The following is a 17,207-nucleotide window of genomic DNA, read 5'->3' as shown; positions in this document are numbered from 1 at the left end:
CTTTATAGTAAGTCTAGAAGTTGAGTAATGTCAGTCCTCCAACTTTGTTCTTCTCCTCCAGTATTTTGTATTGGCTTCTGGGTCTTTTGCCTCTCCATATAAACTTTATAATTGGTTTGTCAGTACCCACAAAATAACTTCCTGAGGTTTTGATTGAGATTGCATTGAATCTGTAGATCAAATTGGCAAGAACTGATGCCTTGAGCTATCCTTGAACATGGAATAGCTCTCCATTTATTTAGTTCTTTGATTCTTTTCATCAGTTTTGAAGTTTTCCTCGTATAGATCTTGTACATATTTTGTTAGATTTATACCTAAACATTTCATTTTTTGCATGCTAATGTAAATAGTATTGTGTTTTTAATTTCAAATTCCAGTTGTTCGTTGCTGGCATATAGGAAAACAATTGACTTTTGTATATTAACCTTATACCCTGTAACTTTCCATAATCGCCTGTTAGTTCCAGGAGTGTTTTTGTCTGTTCTTTTAGAATTTCTATACAGGTGACCATGTCATCTGCAAACAAAGACAGTTTTAATTTCTTCTTTCTCAATCTCTATATCTTCTATTTCCTTCTCTTGTCTTGTTGCATTAGCTAAGATTCAGGTGTGATGTTGAAAAGGAGCGCTGTGAGCGGACATCCTTGCCTTGTTTCTGATCTTAGTGGGAAAGGTTCTGGTTTCTCACCATTAAGTATAATGTTAGTTATAGATTGTTTGTAGATATTCTTTATCAGGTTGAGGAACTTCCCCTCTATTCCTGGTTTACTGAGATTGTTTGTCATGAATAGGTATTGAATTTTGCCAAATCATTTTTCTACCTCTATTGATATTATCATGTGATTTTTATTTCTTAGCCTGTTGTTGTGATGGATTATATTAATTGATTTTAGAATGTTGAATCAACCTTGTACCTGGGATAAATCCCACTTGGTTGTGGAGTGTAGTTCTTTTTAAACATTTTGTGTTTTATGTGCTAATACGTTGTTGAGGCTGTTTGCATCTATGTTCTTGAGAGATACTGGCTTGTAATTTTCTTTTCTTGGGCTGAGTTTGGGTATTTTCTTTCTCCCATGAAGACATGGCATTCTCCCTCTTGCAGGTCTCTGTCCAAATTTCCGCTCTTTATAAGGACACTAGTCATATTGGATTAGGGCCTGTGACCTCATCTTCATTAATTACATCTGTAATGACCGTATTTCCAAATAAAGTTGCATTCTGAGGTACTGGGGGTTAGGACTTCAACACATGAATTTGTGGGGGGCAGAATTTAATCCATAACACCCACCCTCTGAAAAACTGTCATGTGAAATGGTATGAAAGCAAGCTCTGAGAGGAAAGGCAGATGAGCAATGGCGTGATCACTCACAAAAGCTTCTCCCTAGTTGAGAACGTGGCACCGCGGGTAGGCGGGTTGATAAGTCAGCCACCGCGCAGAGTGAACTTCCTGTCTGCAGCCTGGGGGACGTGGCCTTGGACTGGTCAGAGCCTGGGTGGGCGTCCACACCCTCGGGTTCCGACGCTGGCTCTTCCTCGTAGACCTGGGGCTCATCGCCCTTCGTATTGGTTTCTTAATCTATAACAGCCTAGTAATGCCTATCCTTCAGGAGTGGTCATGAGTCTCAACAAGATAACTTACATGAGACCCCCACGCACACACGCCTTGAGCACTGGAGGGCAGAATGTGCAGCGGGTCATGGGGTAGCCCTGGTCTGCATGGTAGACCTCAGGGCTGATCCCTGCCCTCTGCTGGCCCGGCCACCTCCACAGGACCATCGTCTCTAAGGGACGTCCCTCCCTCCTGAAATGGAGGCGAGGCCATCGCCCCGCTGCCCTCGAGTTCTCCGGGCTGTGTGGGGCCAGCTGCAGGCTGCATGCCAGGCGCTGGGAAAGGTGTGCTGTGCGTCTAGCTTTGATGGTGGCGGCGGCGGTGGTGGTATTTTTCCACAGAACCTGAGTTTGAATGAGACAGTCCATTGATTGTGCTCTCTTTCTGTTAAGGACAAAAGGAGTTATTCTTGTCCTGTGTGTGAAAAGTCTTTTTCAGAAGATCGATTGATAAAGTCACATATCAAGACCAACCATCCCGGTAAGGTTATGCATCTTAGAGTGGGAGATTGATTTTAAAATGCTTATGTTTATTTTAAGACACAGCGTTACGTATCAGCTGTGTTAGATGAAAATAAAAGAGGGATGCAGATAGAGTAAATTCAAGGGAAAGAATGCTCTCTATTTAAAAGCTCAGGAGTTTATGTAATTATGTGCTTCATTTTGTCGCTTTATCTGGTCTTCAGATATGTCTGCCCCAGTCTTATGATCCCGCCTTTTATTTTTTTAAATTTTTATTGGCACATAATTGATTTACAATGTTGTGTTAGTTTCAGGTGTACAGCAAAGTGACTCAGGTATACATTTACATATAACCACTCTTTTTTTTTTTTTAATTCTTTTCTCACATAGGCCATTACAGAGTATTGGGTAGACTTCCCTGTGCTCCCCTCCCCTTTAAATATTAACCCGTAACTGCCTTTAGGCGGGTCACTTACCCAGTGCATACCCGACATAGATTCTATTCCCTTGGCCCCTTTCATAAGCTCCTGAACCAAATGATGGTTTACGAGGGGTGTAGGCTCCCTCCCAGGCCAAGGAGTCCAGCGAGTTGGAGTGACAGTCACCTTTGGTGTCCTCAGCTCCCCAGCTGCCTGGGCACCACGCTTGTCACTTTCGTTCTCATCGCCTGTGACCCAGCTCCTTGGTTCTGCCCAGTTAATTCCTGTGTATTCTCCACGTCCTCCTTCAGAGCCACGTTGGGGAGGCCTCGGTGGCCCCCTACGATGCCACCTGTCATAGTGCGCTCACCTGTGTACTCTCGGCATTGGTCCTCTCCTGCTTCCCAGGAGCCTCAAGGCAGGGCCGCCATTGTTAGCACTTTGTCCCCAGACTCCCGGTGCCACGTTGTGTGGGGCCCTGAGTGCAGACGTGTGTGGTGTGTGTGTAAATCGGGAACAGAGCAGCTAAGTCCATGTCCCCTTTCTCTTTCTCTTTACTTTGTGTCTGCTCCTCATGTTGGGGAAGTGACCCACTGATTAAAAATCACAATGGAGAAAAATAAAGAAGTAGCGGAAGTGCGCTAGTGCTCATGTTTTTCTGGGATTGGGGAGCCCTGAGGCCTTCGTCCGTGTGGGGACACATGGGTTATGTGATTCTCTGACTGCCCAGTTCTGTCCTTCCCGTGTAACCCGTATCCTGGGTAACCTGTGTCCAGTGTGGGCCAGGGATCCTCCCCTGACCCCTTTAATTTTTGCTTATTATTTTAAACTTTTTATTATGGAAAACTTCAGATGTACACAAAACACGCAGAATAGTGTAAGGAGCACCCAAACACCCAGAGCTCAGCCTCCACAATTACTTGTACTTGCTCAGACTCGTGTCATGAAGTGACCCCCCCTGCAACACACAGTTTTTTTTCTCAAATATTCTAGAGTAAATCCCGACATGATGTAATTTCCCCATAAAAAAACTTTAGACTGCCTCTGCAACTAATGAGGACTTTTTAGGAACGTGACGAACACATCTCCATTAAAATAGTTTCTTATTATCAGTGAGTATTAGTCCATTTACAGTTTCCGCAGTTGACACAGACTTTCTTACAGCTGCTTTGTCTGAATCAAGTTGTTAGTCACCTCGGTTTCTTGTGTTCTATAGGACACCCCCACCCCTGCTTCTTTCCCCATGATGTTGATTTGTTGGGGAAACTGGGTCTCTTTTCCTGAGCGGTTTCACGTTCTGCATTTGTCCGACTGTTGCCTTGTGATGCTGTTTCTCCATCCCTCATGTTTTGTGTCAGCTGAAACTTAGATCTGAGACGTGCTTAGATTCTGGTTTAACTTTTTCGGCAGAAGTCCTGTGGCACGAAGCCATGAGGCACACCTTAACTTGCCGCCTCAGAGGGGCCGGGACTGACCGGAGGGTCAGCTTCTGTCACGAGGCTCGTTTACATCTAACTTGAGCTGAAGTTCTTTGGCTGCTTCTGGTTATCACCCTGCTTTTCTTCTAGAGGTTTCCATGAGCACCATCTCCGAGGTTCTCGGGAGGAGGGTCCAGCTGAAAGGGCTCATTGGAAAGAGAGCCATGAAGTGCCCGTATTGTGATTTCTATTTCATGAAGAACGGCTCAGACCTTCAGCGTCACATCTGGGCTCATGAAGGTGAGTGGAGCCCCTCTGTGGTTTTGTGCTTCCTTCAGGAGTTCTTTAGGCGGGAGCTGCGTCTCTGCCTCCCCTCTGGTTAGAATTTCTTTCGTGTCCTGAGAAGTGTGTCCATCAGCCAGATGTAAAGCATTGCTCAGCTGCAGCTGCGGTGAGCAGAGGTGTGCAGGCTTCACGGCTCTGGTGGGAGCTGTAGTTACATCACTACGGCGCCTGTGAAAGCGAGTGTCAGGAGAGCGGGAACTGCACTGGCCTGGTCACAGGGGTAACTCTGGTGGCTGGCCCCGTGCGCTGGTGGTGGTAGGTGTGCAGGAGGTGCTGGGGTCATGGACGACGGCAGAGTCCTCTGATTCAGGCAGGCGGGGAGAGCTGGGTGGAGATGAGCAGGGGGAGGAGGGCGGTACACTGTGTCTTGGGGTGCTCACCTGGGAAGGGAGGTGTGGCCACGCTCAGGGGCGCCGGGCAGCTGGATGTCAGGGTGCTGTTAGGGACAGCGGGGCTGTGATTCCCCCCCACCCTGGGAGAGGACACGGCTCTCCCGGCAATGAGGCGCGGAGTCCTGGGCTGGGGAGAGCCTGTCTGTGAGTTAGGAACCCGCGGTGCTGTGGCAGGAAGACAGGACGGCTCCACAGGGGGAAAGATTAAGTATTTTCTACAGTATGGGATCAAACCAGCAGTTCAGTAAAGAGAACAGTAGCTGATGGAGTGGGAACCTGGACACGGCAGAAGGAGCAGAGACCAAAGTCAAGGCTAGGAGATGCTTTCTCATTGACCAGCACGCACGCGCCTCTGTCTGTTTGCCGGGCACATCCTGCAGCCTCATTAAAGCCTGGGCCTCCTCAACTCAAGGTCTCAGTGAAGGGGTGGCCATGCTACCTCACTGAAATGTGTCTGTCATACCCCCTGTTCAGGTGCAGACACAGCCCCCTGCCCCATCAGCACGTCACACTGGGTGGTAACAGCTCTTTGCTGGTCCGTTCCCTCTGGGCAGTGAAGGCTGGGCCAGGGCTTCTTACCTTCAGATCAACCCTTGGTGTTCACTACAAAGTAGGTCCTCATAGATGTTTGTGGAACAAAGGAGGAGTAGCCAAATGGTAAGATGTCCCCATAGTCGAGCCATTAACCCAACAGCAGTGACTAGTGTTGTAAAGCTCTGCTTGTTTGTGAACTGAAACGTGCTCTCACGTGATTCTGCGTGCCTGATCCCAGTGACTTCTGCCAAGGCCCTTGGTTAATTTTTTGTCAGTTTAACTCAATTCACTTGAAAGAACGTCTGCTGCTCCAAATGCTCAGAGTCTGCGCCTCAGAGATTCCAGACTGTGGGGAGAGGGGGTGTAAGCTGCTCACTGTAAAGTGCTGTGAACAGTGCAGCAGTAGGAACAGGTGGGATTCGACGGCATCGGTAGGGAGGCAAGGACTATCTCCTGCAGGCCCAGGGGGAAAGGGCATCCTAGTTGGAAGAGCACAGATAGGGGCGTGGCCTGGGGAAGTGTGCGGTGTGTTTAGGAACCAGCAAGTGCACTGCTTTGTTCAGAATGGACAAGGAGATGTGTGTGTAGATGTATATACATGTATGTTCCTTCACACACACACACATGTGTAAATGAATACATGAGTGTATCTATTTTTTCTCCTCCGATAGGTGTGAAGCCTTTCAAATGCTCTCTGTGTGAGTACGCGACTCGCAGCAAGAGCAACCTCAAGGCCCATATGAATCGTCACAGCACTGAGAAGACCCACCTGTGTGACATGTGTGGCAAGAAATTCAAGTCAAAAGGGACACTGAAAAGTCACAAGCTCCTTCACACTGCTGACGGTGAGTGAGGGACTCCACAGGGAGTTTTTTCCCCCAGAAAGTATGGTTTGACGCTGACATTCCAAGTCCAACAGAAACCGTGGCCGTGCCTGGAGCAGGAAGGAGCCGGTGTCTTTGGAATTTCCGTTTGGAAGGAGGCAGAGTGACCGCACCTGCTTCCCCACTGCCTGACGCTCAGGGCTGGAGCTGTGGCCACCGTGTGTGTGTCTGTGTGTGTGTGCGCGCACGCGCGCGTGTGCACTTGTCAGGGGTGGACGTGGAGGGGCACTTCTTTAGGGAGTAAGGCACCTTCAAGAGGCCTTGATCTGAAAGTTTCAGTCCTGTTCAGCCCTCTGTCCCCGCCTGAGTGTGATGATCTTGAGGGGTGGCTGTGACCACACCTGACTTGAGGCTTCAAGTGGCTGCTCTTATCATCCAAGCTACCTCAGGGTTTCTGTATTCAGTCCAAAATGGGACTCAGTCTGAAATACAAACAGCATTCGGGCAGGTTTGACCTTGATAAAGTACATGGAAGTGGATTTCTAGTTTCATTCATTCACTAAGAGCCGTTGACCTAGTTCTTCCTATGTGCCGGCCCTGCCTGGGGTCCAGGGTCAATAAGCAACAGTTCCTGCCTTTAAGGAGTTTCTAGTCCAGTGGGAGGAAGAGGAGCTAGCGGCCTGTGGGGAAGGTGGGTGCTGTGATGGAAGGAGCTCTGGGGAGGAGGGTGTGCGTCTCAGTGACCAGGAAAGTCACCCCAAGAGGGGCCAAATAGAGAAAAAAAGGCAAAATCGCAAAATTGTTTTAGGCAGATAGGTAGCTAAACCATAAAAGACCTATAACATTTAAAATTTTCCTTTAAAACCCAATTGTGTGAGGGTCTTGTCAATATTCCATGTAATGAAATTAATAAATTGTACCAAGAAATTACTTTTTAGCACGATATACAAAAATTGGAGTCCACTATTAAAACTTAAGTGATTTCAACAGGTATTTCAGAGCAGAGAGGATGATCCAGCTGTTAGGTTCTGCCTTTATGTTAAGACCGTTCTGGGGGATCTCGTCCTTTGTACTGTCAGGGAGCTCGAGGGGCTCGGGAGAAGCCCAGTGCTTAGCTGGGATGCGCCAGAACGAAGGATGAGGGCTTGCCTGAGGCTCAGCCAGAGCCCTGCTCTGCAGACTTATGCCATGTGCTGTAAATTTAAAAATCCATAATCAAAACAATTAAAAATACAGTGACAGTGCAGCAGTCGTTCCTGAGTAATGAAAGTGTTAAGTCCTGTGATTTTTCCTGAATTCTTACACCTCCGCCAGCAATAAGCCTCACTGATATTTCTTGACGTGGTAGCACATTATTAGCTGAAATCCCTAGTGATACAGTGCCAGGTATGAGAAGCAGCTGTCCCCAGAGCCCGGGAGGACTGGTGTGTCCACTGGGCTGTGGGGGCAGGTCTGGAGGGCTGGGAAGGGCACTGTGGCCTCATGCCCGGCTCAGAGGTCTGGGCTCGGTACCTAAAGGCTTTGAGAAGATGGGTCACACGTCTGATTGGAGATCGTGGACAGGCGGTCCTGGGTGGTGCAGGGGTGGGGTCTGTGTGAGTAGTGGTATCACAGCAGGCATCCCAGGGACACTGAGCCTGTCCCGCCTGTCACTTCACTTGCTTCCCTGAGCTCTTCAGCAGGAAGGGAAGTTCAGATGGACAAAGATGTGTGTGGAGTCAAAGCAGTAACACAACCTTCCCGAAAGTCTTTAGAAAACATTTTCTTAACAAAGCAGGACATTTGCGTTGTTTCTCCTTTTTTTTTTTTTTTTTCTGACATTTTTGGGAGGATGAGGTAATTGTAAAGTCATGTCTTATTTTCAAACACTCTCCAGTCTGGGAAGAAGAGCATCAGCCATTGGGTGTGACCCTGAGGAGGACCGTGGGCTGGGGCAGCCTTGTGGGCCAGCTTCTTCCCTATTGGGCCCCAGTCTTGTTATGCTGCAGAATAAGGACGGGAGACCCTAGCATTTCTCCAGTCTCTTTAGCCTTGATGCTCTGTGATTCTAGGAGGCAAGAGAAAGGAGTGCTATGGATGTGGAAATGTGTGGTGCAATATTGTTTTCTCTGGTCTAACTTTGGGGTGACCGCTTCTTCCCAGGGCTGCTGGGACTCCTTCGTGTGTCTCTTTTGACACTTGCTGTAGTGTCTTGCCTCCTCACAGGCCAGCCTGGTGAGTGCAGTCCAGGGTTGCAGAGCAGCTGGTCAACTCCCTTGATGACCTGTTCTGTAACTGTAGGCTATTCTTTTCCTTTTCAATTTTAAAAAAGCTTTGAAAAAACTTTAGTTACATCTCTTACCCATTTTTTGGTAGTACACACATTTTATTTTGTTGATTTCTGAAGGCTCTTTGTATCTCAGTGGTTTGTTATATTGTGTAAATATTTCCCTCCAACTTATCATTTGCTTCTACATTTTTGGTGTATCTTTTTATATATATAGATGCTAAATAACTAGTCTATTTAAATTTCTCAGTCTTTTCCTTTATGTTTTTTCCTCCATAATTTCTCTATGTTAAAAGAAACCTTCCCCATTTTAGGGGGAAATTCCTTTGTATTTTCTTTAAGTTTTATTTTGTGGGTTTATAACATTTATGAAATTTAATATTCTTGACATTTATTTTGGTGCAAGGCCTGTCGTAGGAGTCTTACTTTGTTTCTCAACAGTTGTCAGTTGACTCAGCATATTTACTGAGAAATCAGTCCTTTCCTTTTTTTTTGAAGTGCCAGAATTTCTCAAGATGTTGGGTGTATTCTGAGATTTTGGTTTGTTTCGATGTTCTTTGTTATGTTACATTGTTTTGTAAGATACTGTTTTATTAACTATAATATTATGCACATATGTATTATTCCTTTTTTTTGTAGATGTTTTAGCTTTTCTCATATAATTATTATTTCTTTGGATAAACTGGATGGCCTCATGAGTTGTTTGACAGTGTCTGAAACTTGCTTTGACTTCCTCGGGGACGTGTGCTCATACTAGGAGCCTGGCTGCCTTGATGGGGCTCCCAGCCTGTAACCTAGAGTTCGCTCTTTATTTAGAAGCTAGCGTGGCTTTAGAGCCTGCCTGAGATTGTTTGGTTTTCAGTGCAGTTGTTGCATCAGTAATAATTCAGTAGGTTGTTCCACAGAGAAGTTACGTGGAGTAGGCAGAGCTGGGGAGGCTTGAGTCTTGCCCACCACTGCCTGGTAGGGTGACCCCGGTCCAATGACTTTTCTGAGCCTCAGGCTCCTCCTCAGTGAGGTGGGGGTGATTTTACGCCTTGCCTAGTGGGTGTGAGGATGAAACGGCAGGCGATGCACCCCTCCTCACCTGGGCTTCTCCCTGCTCTCCTGGCTGCCCCGCAGTCCCCTTTCCTGGTGCCTCAGCTCTGATCTCTGTATCTCGCAAGGCTGCAGGGCACAATCCGAGGTCTCTTCCTTCTGCACCCTCACCCTGGGTGAGCCTCTCTTCCTCTTGGCTTTATACACCATTTACATGAAGGCTTCCAAACTTCCATTTCCAGCCCCGCCCTCCCCCCAGGCTTTAGCTCTACATCAGCCGCTGCCCCTTCAGCATCTGCACCTGTGTCTGGAAGACCCCTCAGACGTAGCATGTGCATTTCCTGTGGTCCATGGGCCACCAAACTCTGTAAAGACACAGTGCATGTTTTAGGTTTTGAGTGCCACAAGAGCTTCTGCTGCATGTTCTTCTTTGTTTTAGTTAGTTTGCTTTCACAAACCTTGAAACATGTAAAAGCCATCCCAGCTGTTATGAAACAGGAAGCGGGCTGGATTCGGTCCACTGGCCGTAGTTTGCTGACCTCTGCTCTGCCCCGTCTCAGTAAGCGCAGCTCCTTTTTAGGTGCTTGGAGTCACTCTGAGTGTCTTGCTCTCACCCCACAAATGGTCCTTTAGCGATTCCTGTGTGTTGTCCCCTCGACACGATTCAGAATTCTGCCACTTCTGGGCATCCTCACGGCTTGGCCACTGTCCCCTCTTGCTTCTGTTCTTGCAGTGCCCTCCTCGCTGCTCTCCCTGCTTCTGTCCTGTCCCCACAGTTAGTCCTGCTGAAGCATGAGTCAGAGTGACCGCCAGAATCCTAACTATGACCTGTCTGCCCCTCCCAGCCCCCCCTCTGTCTCTGCCCTCAGGCATATTGCTCTCCCCTGATTCTCACCTCTCCAGATGGATCGGTCTCCTCCATGCTCCTCGGACCTGCCAGATACATGCCCATCTTAGGGTACTTGCCCTCCCCCTACCTGGCGTGTTCCTTCCCCCAGCTGCCTGAATGGAAAATTCCTCATGGCCTTCAGGTCCTACTCAAGAGTCCTTCTCTCAAGAGTGCTTTCCTTGGCTGCTGTGAGTGTGTAAAATCTCAGCACCCCAGCACATCATCCAAACTCCCTGGTGTTTATGTTTTTCTTCTTGGCTTATCTTTCTCTAGTGTACTATGTAGTTTCCTTCTTTGTCATTTTGTTTTTGTTTTTTGTCTCTACCACTGGACTCTCCCACTAATAACGTCATACTTTCTCCCATGTTCCTTACCGTTTCTTCTTAGATCTATCTTTTTCTAATGTGCAGTATATGTATTTTCATGATTTGCTGTGTCTTCCACTAGACTGTAAACTCCTTAAGCAGGGATTTTTGACTTCCTCTGTTGGTTTTGTTTTGTATCCCCAGCCCCTAAAACAGTGCCTGACTTGTAGTAGGTGTTCAGTAAATTTTTGTTGATTGAATGAGTGAAGAAAAATGTAAAGTGCCTTACATAAAGTGGAGGGATGTAATAGCACTCAGAAAGTACCAATTCTTTTCCCCATCTCATCTCCTGGATAGTCCTATTAAGTGAAATGCTTGTGAATTAGATATCTTAAAATACGATAGAGGAGCTCACTGTTAAATGAACCTTCTTGGGTAACTTTTAATGAAGTAAAAAGGAATTGAGTAATTACCCTCTCCTTTACCTGCTTGCGAATCTAATTTTTCACTTGTATTCGCTTCTTTAAAGTGATCTATCCCTGTTTATTCATTCCTGTTTCCCAAAGGAGCTCATTACTGTGCCTTAGAAGAGATAGGCCAAAATGGGTGAAAGTTTCTGTTAAAAAGGTTTGCCAGTTGATATGTACAAAGAGAGATATTGATCTATAAAGGGCCGGATTAAACCCTTTGCATGTATGCCAATGGGTGCAAGAATTTAACGCAGAAATTGTGCTGGTAACACATCTCCCTGCTTTTGACTTTAAAGAAGGTCTAGACACACGATGTGTGGTCTAGAGGTTTATACATGATTCTGCCCACCCAGAGCAGATGGGGGAGGTTAAATGGTGCAGTGCCTTTATGTTATGTAATCAAACAAGAATCCTCTAATTATGAAATAAAGAAGCTCTTTGAAGTTCACTGCTAATTCCTTTGGGTCGCTTCCTTCCCCCAATCCAACCTGCCTTCATACACTGGAGATAAGAAGTTTTCTGGTGAAATTTACAAAGAGGAATTATCCAAGCTTCAGGTACTCTTGTGTGTGTAGTAATTGGACAAGTAGAGAGTTGAATATGGAAATTAGGTCCAAGTGGAGGAAACTTTTCCCCTTGTTTCTTCAGTTAATAATAAGAGATCCCATGGCTACACATTGAAATATTCTAGGAGATATAAGTATGGAGTTTTTTAATCTCCTCTTTCCTCTGAAAAACATAATCACTCTAGGATAGAGCAGCCCCACTTATCCATAGGCTTTTTACTTCTATAAACATACACTCCAGAACCTAGAAGTTAAAAGAAAATGGTACCTGCTCAGGTACCAGATGGTTGATCTTACCAAGTTCATTTACTAGGCTTCAGTGAGACTGGTCTCTCTGAAGCATCCTTATCTCGTTAATCCTTCCTCCAACTTACTCCTGGAGAAAAGGTTGAGGGTCAGGGATTGGGAGTGGAGCAACGGCATGAACACAGTAAGTTTCCGTGGCTTATCTTCTCGGGCTGTTGTCTGGGAAGCGGGCAAGAGAGGGGAGGGCTGACTTCAGGACCCAAGAGTCCCATTTTCTGTGTGCACCCTGTCTGGGGCTACCTGAAGGTCTTTTTCTGAGGTTTTTATAAACCATAATATTGGCGCATGTATGTGGAATCTAGAAAAATGGTACAGATGAACCTATTTGCAGGAAAGGAATAGAGATGCAGAGGTAAAGAATGGACATGTGGTTGGGGGGGGGTCGGAGTGGGTGGGGGGGCGGGCGGGGGCCGAAGGAGAGGGTGGGACGAATTGGGAGGTTAGGTTTGACATAAATACGCCACCATGTGTAGAATAGCTAGCTAGTGGAAACCTGCTGTATAGCACAGGGAGCTTAGCTTGGTGCTCTGTGATGACCTAGGTAGGTGGGATGGGGGTGGGGTGGGAGAGAGATCCAAGAGGGAGGGGATGTACGTACACATATAGCTGATTCACTTTGTTATACAGAAGAAACTAACACACGTTGTAAAGCAATTATACTCTAATAAAAAAAATAACTGAGCTCATACTATAAAATGAACTGTAGAGCTTACTGAACAGTTAGCTCAGACTAATATACAGATTAACTGTTGAATAAGGCTCGGTTACCTACAACCTCACCTGGGTAAGGGGATCTCAGCGGCAGATACCTAGCACAGCGCCTCTAATTTCATCCAGTTCTGCTGCTGTGCTCGTTCCTGGTCTTTTACGGAGCCGTGCCTCCTGCTTCTTTCCCCATCCAGTGCTGATCTATTCCTCCTTGTGTCAAAACTGATGTACTAACTACAGAGAATCATCCGTCCCTAAGCTGCAGTTGCTTCAAGTTCAGCTGTTAAAGTACAGAGACTTCTTAAACTGCCTTTTTATTGCTGTAGCTATTTCTGTTCTGAGTTGCCATTGTACAAATTACTGCAGATGCCAGAACTGTGAAGATGTGTGCTTTGCAGAACGCCTGCTGCAAAATGCCTGTTGTGCTTCCTGCAGGGTGCTTTTCTCACTTGAGGCGGCAGATCCCCATGTACCAGGCTATGTGGAGAGGCAGTGCGGCAGAGTGGGTAAAACCCTGGGCTCTCAGGGGCAGTCCCAAGTCAGAACTACTTCCTGCCTGAATGACCTTGAACAGGTGCTCCGCCATCCCTATTTGTAATGTGGGGGTGATGAAGTTTCCTGTGTATAGGGATGTGTTCCTTTTCTATGAGTGCTGTAACAAACTACCACAAATTTAGTGGCTTAAAACAACACAGATTTATTACGTGACAGCTCTGGAGGTCAGAAGTCTAAAATCAAGGTGTCAGCAGGGCTGCCTTTCTCCTGGAGGCCCCGGGGAGAATCTGTTTCTTTAACCTCTCTGGCGTCTACAGGCTGCCTATATCCTTTGGCTTAGGAGCCCCTACGTCACCTCAAAGCCAGCACCATAGCTCTCACCCCCCCCACCCCCACTTCTGTCATCACGTCTCTCGGAGTCCGACCCTCCTGCCTCTCTCTCATAAGGACCCTTGTGATTTCATTGGGCGCACCGGGATAATCCAGGCTCCCCTCCTATCTCAAGATCTTTAACTTGAGCATGTCTGCAAAATCCCTTTTGCCTATAAGGTAACGTTTACAGGTTCTGGGGATTAGGACCTGGGTATTTTGGGGGGTGGGGAGGGCATTATCAGCTTAGCGCAGTGGGGTTGTGGGAGGTTCACTGGGTTCACATGCAGTGCGTTGGTTCACGCTAAGCGCTGGGTACGGGTACCTGCTCCGTTAGTAGACAGGATTCTCGTGTTCTCAGCCACTCTCGACACAGTGTACAGATGGATGTTTGTAGTGATTAATCTACGTCATCTGTGGCATTTAGGAAAGATCAAATTACTCTTCTCTCAAATATTCCTTCATTAGGAGGACACAGTGCGAGAGTTAATATTTAAAGAGTATCAGTGTTGAAAAGGGTAAAGGCAGTTTTCTGAAAAATTTGCTGATGCAAAATACCACCTTTTTCAGTGAGACTGGATAAACAGTCATAAGAAGTCATTTTCACTTTTACGCCTCCAGATATTATTACCAGTAACAGTTTATATTTATGCAGATTTCTTTCTTTAAATATGTTAGCATTCCTTCAAGTTTGAGGTACACATGGAGATTGATTTGGCAGGAATTATTTGATTTAGCAGATATTTCAAATATGTTGCCTTAAAGCAGAATTTTTCCACCACTGTCTTTCTCTGTGTTCTGATGGAATCCAAATGCCAGAAAACAGAGGGTTAGTTTTATTTTCTTCCGACAATGTAAGATTTTTCTGCCATTCCATTGGCCCCTGGTTTTATATAGAACTCTATTTAAAGTGGCTAAGCAGCTGGAACCGTCCTCAGGGAAACTTGTCAAGCAGATGAGGTTGTAGTAAGGAACAAAGGAAGCCAGCAGGTGCTGTCTGTTTCCTTTTTTGTATTTTTTCCAGTTTTATTGAAATATAGTTCATATGTAATGTTGTATTAGCTTAAGATGAACAACATAATGGTTTGATATATGTATATATTGTGAAGTGACTACCCAATACATTTAGTTAACATCCATCATCTAGTAAAAATTTCTTTCTTGTGACGATTATGTATTTTTAAATCTTATTGATTTTATTTGACATACAACATTATTTTCTCTGACTTAATCTCACTCAGTATCATGTGCTCAGGATCCATCCATGTTGTTAGAAATGGAGGGTATCGTCCGCTCTCGTGGCCAAGTGATACTCTAGTGTGTGTATGTATATATATGCCGCATCTTTTTTTAAAATTAATTAATTAATTTATTGGCTGCCTTGGGGCTTTGTTGCTGCTCACAGGCTTTCTCTAGTTGTGGCGAACGGGGGCTACTCTTTTCAGTGCATGGACTTCTCATTGCCGTGACTTTTCTTGTGGAGCATGGGCTCTAGGCACACGGGCTTCAGTAGTTGCAGCACATGGGCTCAATAGTTGTGGCTTGTGGTCTCTAGAGCGCAGGTTCAGTAGTTGTGGTGCATGGGCTTAGCTGCTCCACAGCATGTGGGATCCTCCCGGACCAGCGATCGAAGCTGTGTCCCCTCCATTTGGCAGGTGGATTCTTAACCACTGCACCACCTAGGAAGTCCTGCCGTGTCTTTTTTTAAAATTAATTTATTTGTTGCTGCACACGGGCTTTCTCTAGTTGTGGTGAGTGGGGCTACTCTGTGGTGCACAGGCTTCTCATCGCGGTGGCTTCTCTGGTGGAGCATAGGCTCTAGGCACGTGGGCTTCAGTAGTTGTGGCACATGGGCTCAATAGTTGTGGCTTGTGGGCTCTAGAGCTCAGGCTCAATAGTTGGGGTGCATGGGCTTAGCTGCTCTATGGCATGTGGGATCTTCCCAGACCAGGGATTGAACCGGTGTCCCCTGCATTGGCAGGCAGATTCCTAACCACTGTGCAACCAGGGAAGACCTGTCACATCCTTTTTATCCAGTCATCCATTGATGGGCATTTAAGTTGTTTCCATATCTTGGTTATTGTGACTAATGCTGCAGTAAACACCAGAATGCGTAGATCTCATTGAACTCCTATTTTCATTTCCTTTGGGTATGTACTAGCAGTGGTATTGCTGGATCATATGGTAGATCAGTTTTTAATTTTGTGAGAAACTCCATATTGTTTTCCATTGTGGTTGGACCAGTTTACATTCCCACCAACAGTGTATGTTTTCCCTTTTCACCACGTCCTCACCGAGGTGCTATGCATTTTCTAAGTGCTGGTCACAAGGCTGGGGCTTTGTATATCCTGGAGTGGGCCCCCTGCAGCTGCCAGCAGGTCCGGATGACTGTCTTTATTTTTAGGATCAGGGCCCATCTCCTGTACTCAGGAGAATCTCCAGCTTGAGCATAGCAGCCTCAGCAGGGCAGGTGCTCGACTGCCCCCCGCCGCCTTCCCCAGCCCTGCCCTCCTGCACATTCAGCTTTCCTTCCAGAGCAGAAGGAAATTGAGCAGGAAGGGCGGTCCTAACCCTCCCAGGGTTGGGGGCACCTCTCTTAGTCTAACCCGAGGCAGAATAGCAGGGATTCTGTTCCTTTTCTCCCCCATCCTACCCCCAAATCCTGTCCCCTCTGCCTGCCAGGACAAGCTGAGTACCCTTCTGCCTGAGTTAAGACCTGAGTCAAGGGCCGGCCGAGCTCAGGATTGCCTGCCTCCAGACCCTGGGCTTTCCTTTATGTCTGGTGGTACCTGATTTAGCCAGCATCCCACTGCCAGGCCCAGCCAGTGTCCACAGGTCAGAGATCAGTTCTGTTCCATCAGCCAGTCGGCCATGAAGTACTGGCTGAGGAGCCCAAGTTAGAGAAACAGATTCCTCCCAGAGGAAACTTGAAAATGGATATTGTGCAAAGATGGTACCTCAGCTTTTGAGGGATGAACAGAAGTAGTGGAGGTGAATTTTTACCCCCCGATCTCCCATCTTTGAATGGGAGTTGCACCATCACACATTTTGAGGGAAATAGGAGCTGCTGGTGAAACACTGTGCTCCAGAACGAGCGGCAGTCTCTGCGGTGGAAAGCTCCAGCAGGCCCGGCACTCAGGAGGATGGCTGGCTGAAGGTTACAGGCGTGGAGAATGCTTCTCGTGTCTTTCTTCCTACCACCTGCAGCAGCAGCCAGCAGCGTCCATGCTGCCGTGCAGTCCTCAGACTTTATCTTTGAACTGCCTGACACATCTTTTCTTTTCTGAACTGATCGGGTGCCAGTTCCTGAGCCCCTCCTGGGGAAGGTAGCCTGACTGTTTCATTCTTGTGTTGTTGTTGTTTTCACCTTTTTAAAATTAAAGCAGCATACACATGCAAAAAATGCATAATTGCTGTGTTCCACTCAGTGGGTTATCATGAAGGGATCACACCCGTGGGACCACGTCCTAGGAGGAGACGCGAACGTTGCCAGCCCCTCAGGAGTCCTCCTCGCCCACCCCCCACGCTGTTCCCCTTCTCTCCTCCACAAGGTAGCTACTACCTGGACTTCTGACATCGGAGGGGGATCTGTCCTGTCTTTGAACTTCGTATAAGCTGATTCGTATAAAAGTGCTCTTCTGTGTCTGTCTTCTTCCTTTTCACGTTATATTTGTAAAGTTCATCTAGGTTGTTGTGATTTTGACATTAAACATCTGGGCCTCTGGATCAAATAAGAAGAATTTCGTAAGTAACTGAGATTCTAAGTTCTGTAGTTTGTAACCAGGAAGCCTTTG

The 17,207-nt window shown here is 46.7% G+C and overlaps 1 protein-coding gene across 2 annotated transcripts in view; it reads left to right on the top strand.

Annotated features, from left to right (window-relative positions):
* The window catches only part of ZFAT (zinc finger and AT-hook domain containing), a 174,830-nt gene that overhangs the window by 87,485 nt on the left and 70,138 nt on the right, over window positions 1-17,207 (top strand). For both annotated transcript variants that reach the window (XM_057737087.1, XM_057737088.1), the window contains 3 exons: window positions 2,001-2,088; window positions 4,057-4,206; window positions 5,849-6,022. In XM_057737087.1, the coding sequence (XP_057593070.1) occupies window positions 2,001-2,088; window positions 4,057-4,206; window positions 5,849-6,022 (412 nt within the window). The remainder of the gene's footprint in view (window positions 1-2,000; window positions 2,089-4,056; window positions 4,207-5,848; window positions 6,023-17,207) is intronic.

The sequence above is a fragment of the Hippopotamus amphibius genome, chromosome 5 (genome assembly GCF_030028045.1).
Source record: "Hippopotamus amphibius kiboko isolate mHipAmp2 chromosome 5, mHipAmp2.hap2, whole genome shotgun sequence".
Taxonomy (NCBI): domain Eukaryota; kingdom Metazoa; phylum Chordata; class Mammalia; order Artiodactyla; family Hippopotamidae; genus Hippopotamus; species Hippopotamus amphibius.
Note: the sequence above shows the minus strand (reverse complement) of the source record. Positions and strands in the feature narration are given on the sequence as shown.